This window comes from Mixophyes fleayi, chromosome 3, assembly GCF_038048845.1.
Source record: "Mixophyes fleayi isolate aMixFle1 chromosome 3, aMixFle1.hap1, whole genome shotgun sequence".
In the NCBI taxonomy this organism is placed as follows: domain Eukaryota; kingdom Metazoa; phylum Chordata; class Amphibia; order Anura; family Limnodynastidae; genus Mixophyes; species Mixophyes fleayi.
Genome location: NC_134404.1, coordinates 310,577,130 through 310,591,524, shown reverse-complemented (window position 1 = coordinate 310,591,524; position 14,395 = coordinate 310,577,130). Strand labels below are relative to the sequence as shown.

Below are 14,395 nucleotides of genomic sequence, written 5' to 3'. Positions count from 1 at the left end.
GGGTTCCCCCGTTCCTTCGGTAGTCATCGCCAGAGTTTACTGTCACGACTAGTATAGCGTACCTGCTATCGTTGGCACTACTCGGAGGAAGGCGCGGAGTCTAACGTGCCCCTGGTGTTCACCAGGGACCCCCGCAAGGAGGTATGGGCTTAGCTGCAGGAAACACGCAGGTCGCGGTCCTTCCACGAGTCAGATAGCGAAGCACGAGAGGAATGTCAGACAGGCAGGTTCGGCAACGGTGCGGGCAATGCAGGTACACAAGGAGAATCCGAGCGGGGTGTGAATAAAGCCGGGTCGATAACGTTCTGACAGCGAGGTACAAAAGGGAGATCCAAAAGGGGTAGTCAAGGCAATCCGGGTCACAATGGTCACAGGCAAACGGCAATAAACTGGAGGAAAGCAAGGGTCAGGAAACAGATAAACACAGGAACACTGGAACGCTGGAGGACAGGAAAGGACCTGAAACTCTGGCACAGGAGGTGAGGTCAGAGGGCCTTAAATAGTGCTGCTAGCCAATGCCCTCAGCACTAGTAGTGCTGTCATAGCTGTAGCGCCGTAGCGCTAGTCATACTGTAGCGCCGTAGCGCTCTCTTCAAGCAGCGTCCCGTTGCCTAGCAACGGGGACGCTTCTGGGTCTGAGCTGGCCGGCCGGGCGGAAGGGTAAGTGATGCGTCTGGTTGCTAGGCAACCAGACGTTCTGTGTGGACGGGCGGGCGGCCGCCGAGCGGCGCCTGACATAGCCAAAGAAGGAATTGATATGTGTTAATGGAGAAACAAGGGTGTTGCAAGTGGTAATGTGAACAGAACAAAAGGGGTATTGAGCCCAAACCCCAAGAGATAGTTTGAGGTGACAAAGGAAAGTTAAGAGAACTGGAAAGTCGCAATATATGTGGATAGGCTAAATGTATCACAAGTTAAATGATATAATGACTAAAATAATGAATCAAGTAGGTTGTGTACTAAAAATGTATGTTTGATACTGCGCAGCTGAAAGAGTGAACTGTGCCCCTTCCTTATTCTGTGTAAAAGATTTCAGTGTGTTGAGATAAGAAGGACTGTATTTGGTTATCTGGCAATGTATGTAACATTGATAAAAAGGTTATTCAAGAATACTTCAATATTTAAAGAAAAAATATGTCCGGAGTGCTGATTAATAATTAGTTACAAGTCCATATCTATATAGTAAAAATCATGTATTACAGAAAACTACGCCCCAAAAAGGTTTTAACCACTCATGCTCCCTTTACACAGATGTTACTATATTCTCTGATTATCACACAGGAATACTTCCCAGGGGGGGTTGGCTTATCTCCTGTCTGCTATGTCCAAGGTTATAAGCATAGCCTTGCAAATAATGAATTACTCCTACAAAACAGGTGCATCTAATCTGTCTTTAAGCTATAACAGAACAAAATGGCTATAAGGCAACAAGATGGCGTCAGCTTAGCAAAATCACATTTCTCACTACTGAGATATCAGATCGTTCTACCTTACTTAAGATATGATAAGATATGAGATGATTTATAGTCCTTTAAACAAAGGTATATGTCATTATATAATATATATTTGTATACTAACAATTACTGTGTTAACTGGACCTTAGTAGCCAACCTGCCATCTTCAGTTGGATCCAAATTAGATGGGATCTAATACTGCTGAAGTGCTTATATACAAGGCACCGTATCCAGCCACCCCCCATAGTACCGCTGCCTCCCTTTAAACATGGCTATTATTGTGACCTCAACAGAGTTCACTGGCACTAAGGCATGTCGGCAGACAGTTTGCACCTGTGAAAAATACTGAATTACCAGATTACTAACAGCGGGTCCACACCATGTTCTAAGGGGTATATAAATGTTCAATCAGTTGGATGAAATCCCCACCTTAAATGTATTTCAGCTGTATCATACAGGGCAACGGTGAATGGGTGCTGCCCGCACCTGCCACTGGCATTGAAAGGTTGTTTCAGAAGTGGCTGGGGGTGTACCCTGTGGCCATATCCCTGTGATGGTGACCACGCTCCTTCTTGGTATGGTTAAACCACAAGTTTCATTTAGCTTAACCACATCCACTAATTTGCATAGCAGCTTGCGTTACCGTTCTACCATATGCTTTGTATGCTGCAATATGCTCGTCTCAATGTTGATGTGTTAGGAAAAATTATGTATGAGTGACATTTTAGAAGATGTGTTGCCTATTAATCGCACATCAATTTTCTGCTTTTGGTATTATTGGTTGTTTTACAGACTTGATATGAACGATGTTTTTGCAGTGCTGGTTACAGTAATGACGTCCTGCATCTAAATAAATGACTGTATTTGTTACAGGTTGCAATCCTATTTGGAAAAATATAAAAGCTCTGACACCCAAAGACGTTGCAAAAGAGGGTGGTTTCAAGGCTGCAATGAAGGAACTGGGCAAAGCCATGCGTCTTTATAAAAAATACTCTAAGCCAGGAGTAAAAAATCCCAACCCACAATGGTCAATAACTCTACATGATTGGTCATTTGAGCACCAATTATTTCTTCGAGAATCTTTTGCTATGTTGAATAAAGGAGATGGAACTGTCACAAAAGAGGACTTTGCTTCCATCCTCAAAGCGAAGAGAGCCCCAGTGTCTGAAGAGGAACTAAACAGTATAATTCGTCTTCATGAGATAGGTAGAGGAGGTAATATTAATACCGAGGAGTTTTTAAAAGGATCTAAGTACTTACAAAAACCCTATTTACTCTCTTCCTATGGTCCAAAAAAGAAAAAAGGTAAAAAAGGGAAGGGGAAAAAAGGAAAGAGGACTCTGCCCATGCCAATATGTACGATGCCAAGTCATCTCATTTCACATCGAGAAGATGGTGGACTTCCCAACTTTATGATTAAACATTTTCATAATGTTACTGATGTCCATCGGTTCGACTGTGACCACCCACCTCAGAATCCAGTGATAGATGACACTGGATGGTATGTGGATGAACTGGAAAGGGTGTATACGCACATAAATTTTGCCACCAAAGCCGGAGACATAGAGTCCTTAAAGAGGGCTTTTGCAGAGGGTGTACCTGTGGATGTGAAAGATATTTTTTATAAAACACCCCTGATTTCTGCATGTGCTCATGGAAATATGGACACAGTGAAATTTCTTCTAGAAAAAGGGTAAGCTTGCTTTTTTTTTTTCATTAATGAAATTGCCAGTAGGTTGACACTTTGCAGGATGTGAGTAGAAGTAATATTATGCAAGGGTATATTATTAATCCTATTTTCCAATATGAGATCTAACATCAAGAATGCTTGGGATTTAAGGTTTTTCATGATTTGAAGCTCCATATCTAAAATATTCACAATTATGTTAAAATAAATTACCCCTATCCATCACGGCACTGCCCCTGGCATTGCCCTTCTCATTAAATTGTGTAGCCCTGCTCTTCACAGTGACTGCTGGATCACTGGGAAGTGACTGGTAATGTATCTATCCTCCCATCGCCTAAAAGCAGCAATATTTCACTTTTCTTATATCACTAATATTACGAGAGGTAGTGTACGAAGTATAAAACAGCCGACCGCGCCTCGATTCGCGCAAGTGCAACTAGGTTTCTGAGACAATGCATGGCAGATCTTCTGGAGGAGCAGAAGTTGAACAGGCTGAAAGGAGTAGTACATATGTGTGTGTGTGTGTGTGTGTGTGTGTGTGCTTCTCTTTAGCAAACGTAAAAGTGAAAATGGAGAAGTAGAAAGCTTGTGCTGCTATGATCCTTTCAGATTTTCTACTTGTGCAGTACCTCCCAGGCTTGTTGCACATACTGAGATACTCATGTGTTTTTGTTTCCAGTGCTGACGTCAATGTAAGTGATAATTTCATGTGGACTCCTCTGCACCACGCCTGTCACGCGGGCCAGAAAGACATTGCAGAACTGCTGCTAAATCATGGAGCCAAAATAGATGCAGTTGCTCTCAGCGGGTCCACGCCACTGATGAGAGCAGTAGAGAGTGGAAGCTTGGATTGTGCTCACTTTTTAATAAAATCAGGAGCAAAAGTGGAAATTGCGAACAAGAAAGGTAAATAGTAGCACAAAGCTTGTGTAGTGGTAAAACCGGTGCGGGGTAGGAGCAATGATGCACAAAAATGCTACATTGATAAAAATGAGATTTTGCTCTTCAAGGGGAGATACTTCATTAAGTGGCAGTGGTGGGGATTGCACATAGATGAAGGTGTTCTGGATTTGATGGAGCACTGCAGGGCTATTAAGTCATGCAGAATGACTCTACCTTAGAGTTGATGGAAAGAAGAACTTGTCACTGAGACATATTGCTTTTTGCCACTTGTTTTTATGACATTTTGAAAAGTCCCTTGATCTATGTAGGAGCATGTAGCAAACAGAAAGACACATTGAACAAATAAGTGTAAACATAAAGCAATTACCCCTTCAAATAAAGGAAAGCACGGTGACCCCTACTATCAAGAAGTGTATAAAGCACGAATGAGCAGTATATTGGGAGAAATAGGGATTTTTAAAAAAATTAATGATAGCAATGGATCAGTTGTGATAATACAGAGAGCTTAGTGGTGGGGTTTACACTCGTGCAAGACGTGCTGTTGACTCCCACCTCAAACACCAATTATTGCGTACATTGGAAGTACAGATGGGTCATGGCGAGCATGCAAATATATATGCACACACCTTTATAGGTAACCACAATATAATGTATGTGTGTGTACTGCACCATGCACATTATGCTCTTCATATATGAACCTATCAATCGTTGTTGTCTGTGCTTTGAGTAAATTAAAGCTGTTATTACTGTATATATTAAGAAATTATAATTCCTACTCTTTGGTTTCCTATTGTTTTCTTAGGAGAAAATGTTCTGGATGTTGCAAAAGCATATGCTGACTGTAGACTGATTGACATGATCCAAGAAAAAATGGACAGCTTGCCAAAACCAAAAGGGAAAAAGGGGAGCAAAGGGAAAGGCAAAATGGAAGGAAAATCACAAGCATTATCTAAGCCTCGGACTTCTGCAAGCCCAGAACCCAAACCTGTAAAGCAAGAGGTAGATTAATTATTGGTTTTAATTAAAAGAGTTTGTCCGCTTTTGTGCAACCCCTTCTCTTCTTGTTCTTGCTGCAGCCGGGTGCGGTATTTTCAGTGTCTTTGTAACAATACTGGTGGTATTATCTGCAGCCCAATAGCCGAGTAGATATCCAGCGAGTAGTCAGATGTTTGCCAAGTCGGTACACAGGCGGGTAGACACACGTTTGCCGGATTGGTACACAAGCAGGTAATCACAGATGCAAGGAAGTGTAGCAAGTAGCAGGAGCTGAGCAGGCAGTATACTCAAGCACATGTCTAATCCAGAAAGTGCCTATTATAAGCCCAAACAGGAAACAGGATCCAAGATGGTTTCTCCTTGATGCCATTCTGGCCATCTTGGAAGATAGCAAATCTAAGGGCAAGTTTACGAATACAAAGACCTCTAGTGGTTGGACGTGCAAATATCAGAGTAATTCCTTACAGGCTCTTTTAGAGACACATTAGTCACAAAGAGAGAAAGACTGGACACACAAAAATCATTATCAACTGTTATCAGTAGGCCCTGCAAAAAGGTCACAAAATGTATCAAAGGGAAGATAGGAGGAGGAAAACCTCAACTCAAGAAGATGGAGATAAGAAGATCTAAAATATAAAATAAAATTTAAAACAAAGGGGAAAGTAAGAATAAATAGAAACATAATACAACTAAAAATACAAATGACAGTGGAAATTTGGAAATAATTGCTAATTCAGATGGATGTTGAAGCAAAGGTGTATTCAATCTACCCAAGAAAAAAACTATCTGAGCCAAAAATAGAGTTACTAAACAGAGAATTGAACATTGCCCCCTATTCAGAGCCAAACCTTTTTGAATTATTTACAGAATTTAACAGATATGTGAGACTGCTCTGCAGAAAGAAATATTTTGCAATAAAAATGTTGAAAAAGAAAAAAATGGAGTAAGATATACAGTTGATCACCCTAGATAGTGAGGATGAAGAGTACACAGATGGATTGTTTTTCTAGAATTACATTGAAACAATTTAGAGAGTTATGTCGTCAAGTTCCTCATTAGTTCCTCGTCAAATAGGAGGAAAAATTCCAACCTCCCCTATAGAGAACAAATTTCTCTTAAAGAGCTACAAATTGATTTTTCCATTATCATCATCATGATCAACATTTATTTATATAGCGCCAACAAATTCCGTAGCGCTTTATAATTGGGAACAAGCAATAATAAACCAATACTGGGTAATACATACAGACAGAGAGATAAGAGGGCCCTGCTCACAAGCTTACAATCTATGGGACAAAGGGAGTTTGAAACACAATGGCACGTGCTAATATTATCAAAAATGCCAATAAAGGTGGGGGTGTTGTGGTCCAGGATGTGTCGGATTATAAAAGAGAAGCCTATAGGCAATTAGATAGTAGAACATTCTATAATAAACTAGAGAGTAATCTGGGAGAATGTTATAAGTTGAAATTGAGAAATATTCTAGAATTGACTGTGACCGATGGGGTAATATCCAGGAAAGAAATGAGTTTTTTGTATGTATCTTACCCTGTAACACTGATATTTTATCATTTGCCTAAGATTCACAAGCACATGCACACACCCCCAAGGCGACCTGTTATTTCGGGTTAGGAAAAAATATATTGGCCCAAGTTTTTTGAACTCTAAAACCACATCTTTAAATGAAGGTGCCCAGAAAGGAGACGATAGTGATACGATCGTATCTGGGTGGCTTCTTTCCACTCCTGATGGTTGTTTGAGATGTGGCAGGCAATAATGTATTATGTGTAAACAAATTAGTTATAGAGTATACTTAGAAATATGGCTGGTGATAACAAATATATCATCAGAGGATTCATTATTGTAATACCTGTTTGTAATCTATTTATTAAAGTGTAGTTGTAACCTATACTACATTGGAAGAACTACGAGGGCATTGAATATGAGATTCAGTGAACATAGATGTAATATACTGAATGGACTGAGAATTCAGTGTCTCTAGACACTATGCCAATAACCATAATTGTAATCCGAACTGCCTCACCATCAATGGGTTGGAACTGATTGAAGCCACCCCAAGAGGTGGGGACAGGTATAAGAGACTATGTAAACAAGAGGCCTTCTGGATCTATCAACAGAATACAATGAAATACATTCTCGCCAATGAATCCCTTGAACTTAATGAAATTATATATAAAAAAACTTCTTGTTTGATACTTAGGATTTAGATCTTACAGTCTCCAAATATGGGATGGGAATATATATTTTTTTCCCTGCTTCCTGTAGGGCGGTATTAGTTATATATTGTTAGATGCCTTTGTGATTCAGTTATTGTGGTAGAATTCTGGTAATTTATGATCTTTCTATATGGTCTCCTACCTAATATTTATATATAAATGGCTCTATATATAGCATCTTTAAAAAAAAAAAAATAGAATTGGATAGAAGATAAAAATATTATTACCCAAAAATATTATTACCAAACACTGAGGTGGAATGAGGTCCTACTCCTGGCCTACTTGCTGCTGCTTGTCCTTTTTCCATAGTATACTGAATCTGACACTATTTGTATTCTATTTTATTTTATTTTAATATTTCAGAATCATTTAGTATATCATTTTTCATTATATATGTTATATTGGATTATATTTTAGTTTATTTTATTGTGTAATTTTTAGATGTTAGATATTTATAATGATATAAATTATTTTTTTAATATTTGATTATTAATTAACTTATTTTTATTTTGTTTGATTATTGATTAATAATTTAATTTTTAAATGATCTCTATGTATTATTTCTGGACTCTATGTATGGCAAGCATGATGTGAATTAGTACTCTGCTGGTTATATAGAGAGACAAAGTGAGTGTTTTGGTTAGGCCTCTGAAATCACCCCAAGGCGATGAAACGTGTCAGGCTAGTTAGCTATAATTCTACAGATAATTCTGGGAGCACCTGCTTTAATTGAGTCTGCCTTGTGTACCATTTTAAGTCTTCCCACCGTTGCTGTTGCTATTAAACTTTGTCAGCTTTACCTAGATGGAGATAGACTAAAGGGAACCATCGGAAACTCCCCAACACAGGGGGTGGGAGAAGCAATTTCACTGCCCAACACTTCAAGCAGTTTGTGGTGGTCACCACACTTCACACATCTGTTTTTTGTGGTTCTAAATGCACTTTGCAAACTTTTTTCATTTGGATTTTCTTGTTTTCTGGGAATTGCAGACCCCTTGTAATTAGTGCTTTTGAACCACAGCCTATTAAGTGCCAGAAGGTAACTCTGTTTTGGGCGGTAGAACACTATAACTTTAGTATGATTCAATAGATCAGAACAGAGAACTTCTAATATGTCTTATAAAATATAACTGGATGAATTGCGTCCTCCTGCACTTTGATCTACAGTGTCATCCCACACATGAACCGCAGTTTGGCTGCCAGCGATAAAGTGGTCCTACCCCAATTACTATATGGTGGAACAAGCACATAAATGGATGGGGGGTGGGAGTGGTTATTTAAGACTATTTTTTTAAAACAATCAATGGCCTCTCTTTCCAAAGTTAAAAGCATACAATGGAAGTACCCCTGAAGTATGGAGAGGTAAGGCTCCAATTTCTCTTAGTTTCCCCCCTCTTTCCTCCCCAGAATCTCTAACTCACAGTGATAATTTTCCCATTATTTAGACTCCTAGGGGCATATTCAATTGTTGGCGGTTTCCGCAGCGGAAAAATTATTACCGTTATTACGGTAATACTAGCCGGATTTCAGCTCGCAGTTCCCTGAGCCGCGAGCTAAAATCCAGCGTGAAAAGTACCATAATAACGGTATTTATGCGCACTATTATCGTAATGACGGTATTTACGCGCACTATTACCGTAATGACGGGCGCGTTACTTTTGGCTGTAACGCCAATAATTGAATATGCCCCCTAGAATACTGTACATTCCTATAACTATTTTACCTTATTTGTAAAAATATTTATAATATATTAAACTTAATGTCAGTTGGGTGTCCTGGTTTTCCAGGAGCAGAACCAGTCTGCCTGCAGCTGTGCAGTTCATGACCACAGCTGATGGCCATGACGCAGGCAAAGGACACTCCCTGACTGTTCTGATTGTGTATAAATCATAACTGGAATGGCCAGGGAACTGAAAGCTGTTAGCAAGATGATTGGTGGATGGCACTGGCCTGTAACCATATTGTCTGGAGGGTCCCCACACACTGAACTATCCATCAATTAGAGTGCAGGAAGCTGTCTAAAGGTAAGATGACATCTGGGCACAGTCAAAAATGTTTTAAAGTGGACCTGGCGACAGCTTGGGAACTTTGTAAGGGTAAGTTATTCATTTGGATTGCCACCAAAGATCTGAGATCTTATTTTCTCACCAACAAAGGTTGAGGATGAGAGGGAATTTCTACATTTTAAAGCCATCTCAGATATGGGGTCTAGTTAGTAAAACCACCATAGATCTTTGATCTGTATAGTAAAGTCATAAAGCTACCTGAGATTAGGGGAGGGGGTCTGCATTTTAAAGCCACCACAGATCTGGGGTCTGTATAGTAAATCTGGCAGAGATTTAAAGTGGTCTGCATTATAAAGCTAACAGACATTTTAGAGGACTGCACTATAACATACCCAGAGATGTTGGGGGCCTGCATTGTAAAGCCACCAGAGATTTGAGGGTTTGTATTTTAAAGTGGCCTTCAGAACTGAGCTGACATTGAATAGTAGTCACTAAAATGCATTGTGTTTTAACTGATGGCCATGAGAATGCTCTTTGCATTGTATAAAGGTCACTAGAATGCTCTTTGTATTGTATAGAGATCACTAAAATGTTTTCAGTATGCATATTTTTTACCCTTGATTAATAGACCCAAGACTCCATTTCTGGTAAGTCTTGCAGGGTTGATGTGCAGAGTTGTGTGATATATATAAATAGGGTATTATAAGATCCTCTAACTTATTAATCCTCACTAAAGTAATCACTGGAGCCTGCCTATAAGCTTTAATTAGCATATATATATATATATATATATATATATATATATCTATAATATAAATGTCTAGTGGCCTGTGTTAGTCTGTCTGTGTGTGTGTGTAAAAAATAAAACCAATTCTGCAGCGCCACCTGCTGGGCGGAGTTATACACTGACCTTCTAAATTCTTAGTGTGTGTGTGTGTAAAAAAAAATTCAGAAAGGGCTGAAATTTGGTATACTAAGATGTTTTTAACTTGTTAATTTAATTTGTTAATTGTTAAAAATGTTTATAAAGATTTTAAAAAAAAAATATATATATTTCTTGAAGGAGAAGTGACAGTTGGGAGTGGTTGGTGGTTGCCGGGGGTGACAGTGGGGAGTGGTTGGTGGTTGCCGGGGGTGACAGTGGGGAGTGGTTGGTGGTTGAGGCCTGGGCTATGGCCCAAATGCATGACAAGAACCTTTTTAACACCTTAAGTAGCTTGATTTGACTAGAATGCATGAGTATCATGCACGGGTTAACTTGTGTTATATATATATATATATATATATATATATATATATACACACATATATATAAACTAGACTCACCAGAAATGGTATCTTGGGTACTCGAATCAGGGGTAAAAACACTATGCAAGATTGCTTGTGGGCAGTATCTGGCTTCGCCCTGTAACCCAATAACTAATAAAATATATAAATATATATAAATATATAATATATATATATATATATATATATATGTATATATATTTAATATGCAAGGCAGATTTTGAGTTTTACTTTAATAATGAGTAATAAAATAGAGGGTCCTATAACATATTGGTTATCATCATCAGCAGCTATTTATATAGCATCACCAATTCCGCAGCGCTGTACAGAGAAGCCACTCACATCAGTCCCTGCCCCATTGGAGCTTACAGTCTACATTCCCTAACATATGCATACACAGACTAGGGTCAATCTAATAGCAGCCAATTAACCTACCAGTATGTTTTTGGCGTGTGGGAGGAAACTGGAGCACCTGGAGGAAACCCATGCAAACACAGGGAGAACATACAAACTCCACACAGATAAGGTGTGAGGCAGAAGTGCTAACCACTAAGCCACCATGCTGCCCACAGTTGTTTTCTTAATGCCAGGGAGTAACCATCTTTAGAAGACTGGTGCTGCGCTCAGAGACTCAATCAATGAATTGTGAATATTCCTTATATTAGTAGGAACACAATTGTCGCACCGGTGTCATGTTTGTCTCTAGTATGCTTTATGTTGGAAATGGCTACCAGCGGCAATCAGCTTATTATGAAACAGAAGCATAGTCTTGTGCTATGGACTTGTGCTCAAATAAAAAAAAAAAAAAAAAGGTAGATATTTTTAACACTATTTGAGGACTTGGGCTATTATGACATGTAACTACTTTAGAAACATCTTTCAAATTTAGCTACATTTCTTATTTAGTGACGGTTACACAACCCTTTGTCAATGTATTTTCTCTCTTTATAAAAAAAGTTTAGCTCTGCAATAATGACATACTGTTAAAATATCTGTATGTATTTATAACATTTGTCTATATTTCCACTTAGCAGGTATCAATACCTTCTATAAACAAGAAGACAAGTACTCTTATTCACCTAAAGAAGCTAATACAAATGAGAGAAGCAAAGAAAGTTGACATAACATTTATCCCTAAGACGGTAAGAAAATTGGCGAACTAACAGCATGTCCCCCCAAAAAAATCTGCTACCAGCACTAGGCTATGACAGGCTGGGCTAGTGGCTGTATAACATGGAAACTCACAGTGCCATTATACCCATGCCAAAAGTCCTTTATTCAAAATGAAAACTCCTCACACACACCCTCGTTCACCAATTTATTTTTCACCTAAATCCGTATGAGGGTGGGGTGGTCTTCGTTTTTCAAGCTGGGCAATCCATTTGGAAAAAATATATGTTAGACACTAATCAATACAGACCGAGTGGGGGGGGGGGGCATTGTTTATAAAGAATATATTTATTTTTTTACTTCAAAAAATTACATTTAAAATCAGTCTATATCATCAAGATAGTAATGAGGATGATGACTGGCATATGAACAGCATAATGATGCGCTTAATAGTGCACCATTATGTTTCACACATACACACAAATTTATGCTTATATACAGATTCATACAGATCTTAAGACCCATGCAATCCAGCATATAGGAGTAGATACACTATTTTTGCATGTAACTTTTTTAGTGTACGTTACATCCATTTGCAGCCACATCAAGCCCATAATGTTAAAAATAATGATATGAATTAGAGGGTATCAAACCACTAGCTACTAGTGACATTATTGTGTTATGACACTCATGCCTCAGTCATGTATGTCAGTATTTTGGCAAGACCTGGCAATGATCTCTATCATCTCCTAATCTTTGACTGTATTATATATCTTCCAAGGCTTGGGTCTCGGAGCCCACAACAGTTGATCTAATAAGAAAGAGAGATCAACAACGGGAACGATTTACATATGAAGTGGATTTTGAAAACTTCCAAATGCCATTCAATAAAACTTTAACGCAGAAAACCACAGCACTTATGCATAGTGACCCTTCTATGTTTATTAAATAGTGAGCATTGTGGGCAAGAAGAAATGATACATTTACATGAAATAAATGATGCAATGTTAATACTGATCAATCAATCAATCAACTCTGCAGTAGTACAATATTTACGATGCCAATATTCAAAGTGCAATGTTTTACGAAATACATTTCTTCAAGACTTTTTGATTGACAATGTAAAATGATTTGAATGTTTATTAAGAACGACAAATGAAACCTGGTCTTAACATGGAAACCATACCCACTAGCATTAATACTCACGTTTGAACTACTGCAGCAACGTGGCTTTCCAAATACTGCTTGTTCCATCCAGTTGCGTTTACCACAAGTGCACTCATTGGGAAAGACTACGTGACCTCCAATCCTTCTGAACATGAGTAAAGCTGCTGTTATCAAATTGTTTGCGTTTGATATGTGTTTTCACTGTAATTTGTAAATAGACCTTACTGAACTTTCTTCTGTTGCCAGAAAGAGTACTGTTAATTATATGAATCATTGACAGGGAATGCACACTTTTTAAATCTCAGTATTAATTGTATGTGTAAAATAATACGTTTTCCATAATGATAGTCATACAATAAATCAAAGTTGACAACTTTCCAGAATTTTCAAAAATATACTGAAAAACAACCTTATTTTAAAATAATACATGGTCTGTTCATATCTTGTACTGTATAAAAACATGTTTGAGGGTTGTAATTCCATGAAAATTCCTTTTAAATCTTGACAAATGGAATATATGAATAATTCATCTGTGATGTTAGTGATAGGCGTCAATACACAATTTCTTTGTTAGCTGTTTTTGTTTATTTCAGGTTATTTTTAAGGGATTGTCCACCTTTAGCCAATACATTTTGGACACATTCTTCGAAATACAATTATTTATTTAGCTGAAATTAAACACGGTGAAAAATACTTGACAAAGAAAGTGTTCCTCTTACAATGTTTAATTCTTCACCAAGTTTCATTGTACTACAATAAAGGATTATATTTGGAAGGATCTATACACAAACAGTTGTAGTGCTTGTTGGACATTGTCTTGAGTGGAGAGAAGGTCTGGTTCAGATGCACCTATATATTTGAGTGTGGTTACACTGCACCTTTAGGCAAACCCTGCTATTTTGGTATAGACCGCACCCATCCCCCTGGGGCCTCCACTGTTACTGAATTGTGGTGGTGAAGCACCAGAACACAAGAGAAAAGAGCTGTCATCACTGACAGTGAAAACTGAGTTAGGTATTTAAACCCCCTCTATGTCTGGCATATGATTCCCCCTGAGTAATGCACAATTAAAGGGGTTGGAACATTTATCACAATATGGCCAGGGGAGGGGACAGTGGTGATTTGTACATGCCGGAAGAGGTCTTCCCATGGTAGAATGTGATCAAATGACGTTCACATCCCTCCTGGGATGGCCTCTTCTTTCAATTACATCCTGTTGCAGTTATTTATATTTATACCCAGTGGTGGAAGTGGGGGTGTATACAGTGTTATGCCATATCGCCACTTCTTCTATTGCCTTCATTGTAAAACTATGCAATTCTATTTACTTACATTCCCATTACATTTTTCATACCGCCACTTCTAAATTTCCACTTCATCCACTGTTTATGGCTGTATTGTGGTGTGGCCAGTGGTTTCCTAACCCGACACAGCTGCACTACCATCCAGTAAAATGTGCACTGTTCTGTGCAGCCAGTTTCCCAGGGCTCCTCTGTACTTTTTCAAACCGGCTGAAAAAAATGTGGGGTTGTGTGTAAATAGTAAGAC

The 14,395-nt window shown here is 38.6% G+C and overlaps 1 protein-coding gene across 1 annotated transcript in view; it reads left to right on the top strand.

Annotated features, from left to right (window-relative positions):
* The window catches only part of ANKEF1 (ankyrin repeat and EF-hand domain containing 1), a 39,072-nt gene extending 25,852 nt beyond the window's left edge, over positions 1-13,220 (top strand). Inside the window, 5 exon segments of the mRNA XM_075203982.1 lie at positions 2,328-3,147; positions 3,821-4,047; positions 4,847-5,058; positions 11,605-11,712; positions 12,462-13,220. Coding sequence (XP_075060083.1) covers positions 2,328-3,147; positions 3,821-4,047; positions 4,847-5,058; positions 11,605-11,712; positions 12,462-12,632 — 1,538 coding nt within the window. The 3' untranslated portion in view covers positions 12,633-13,220.
* Positions 13,221-14,395: the final 1,175 nt, after the last annotated feature.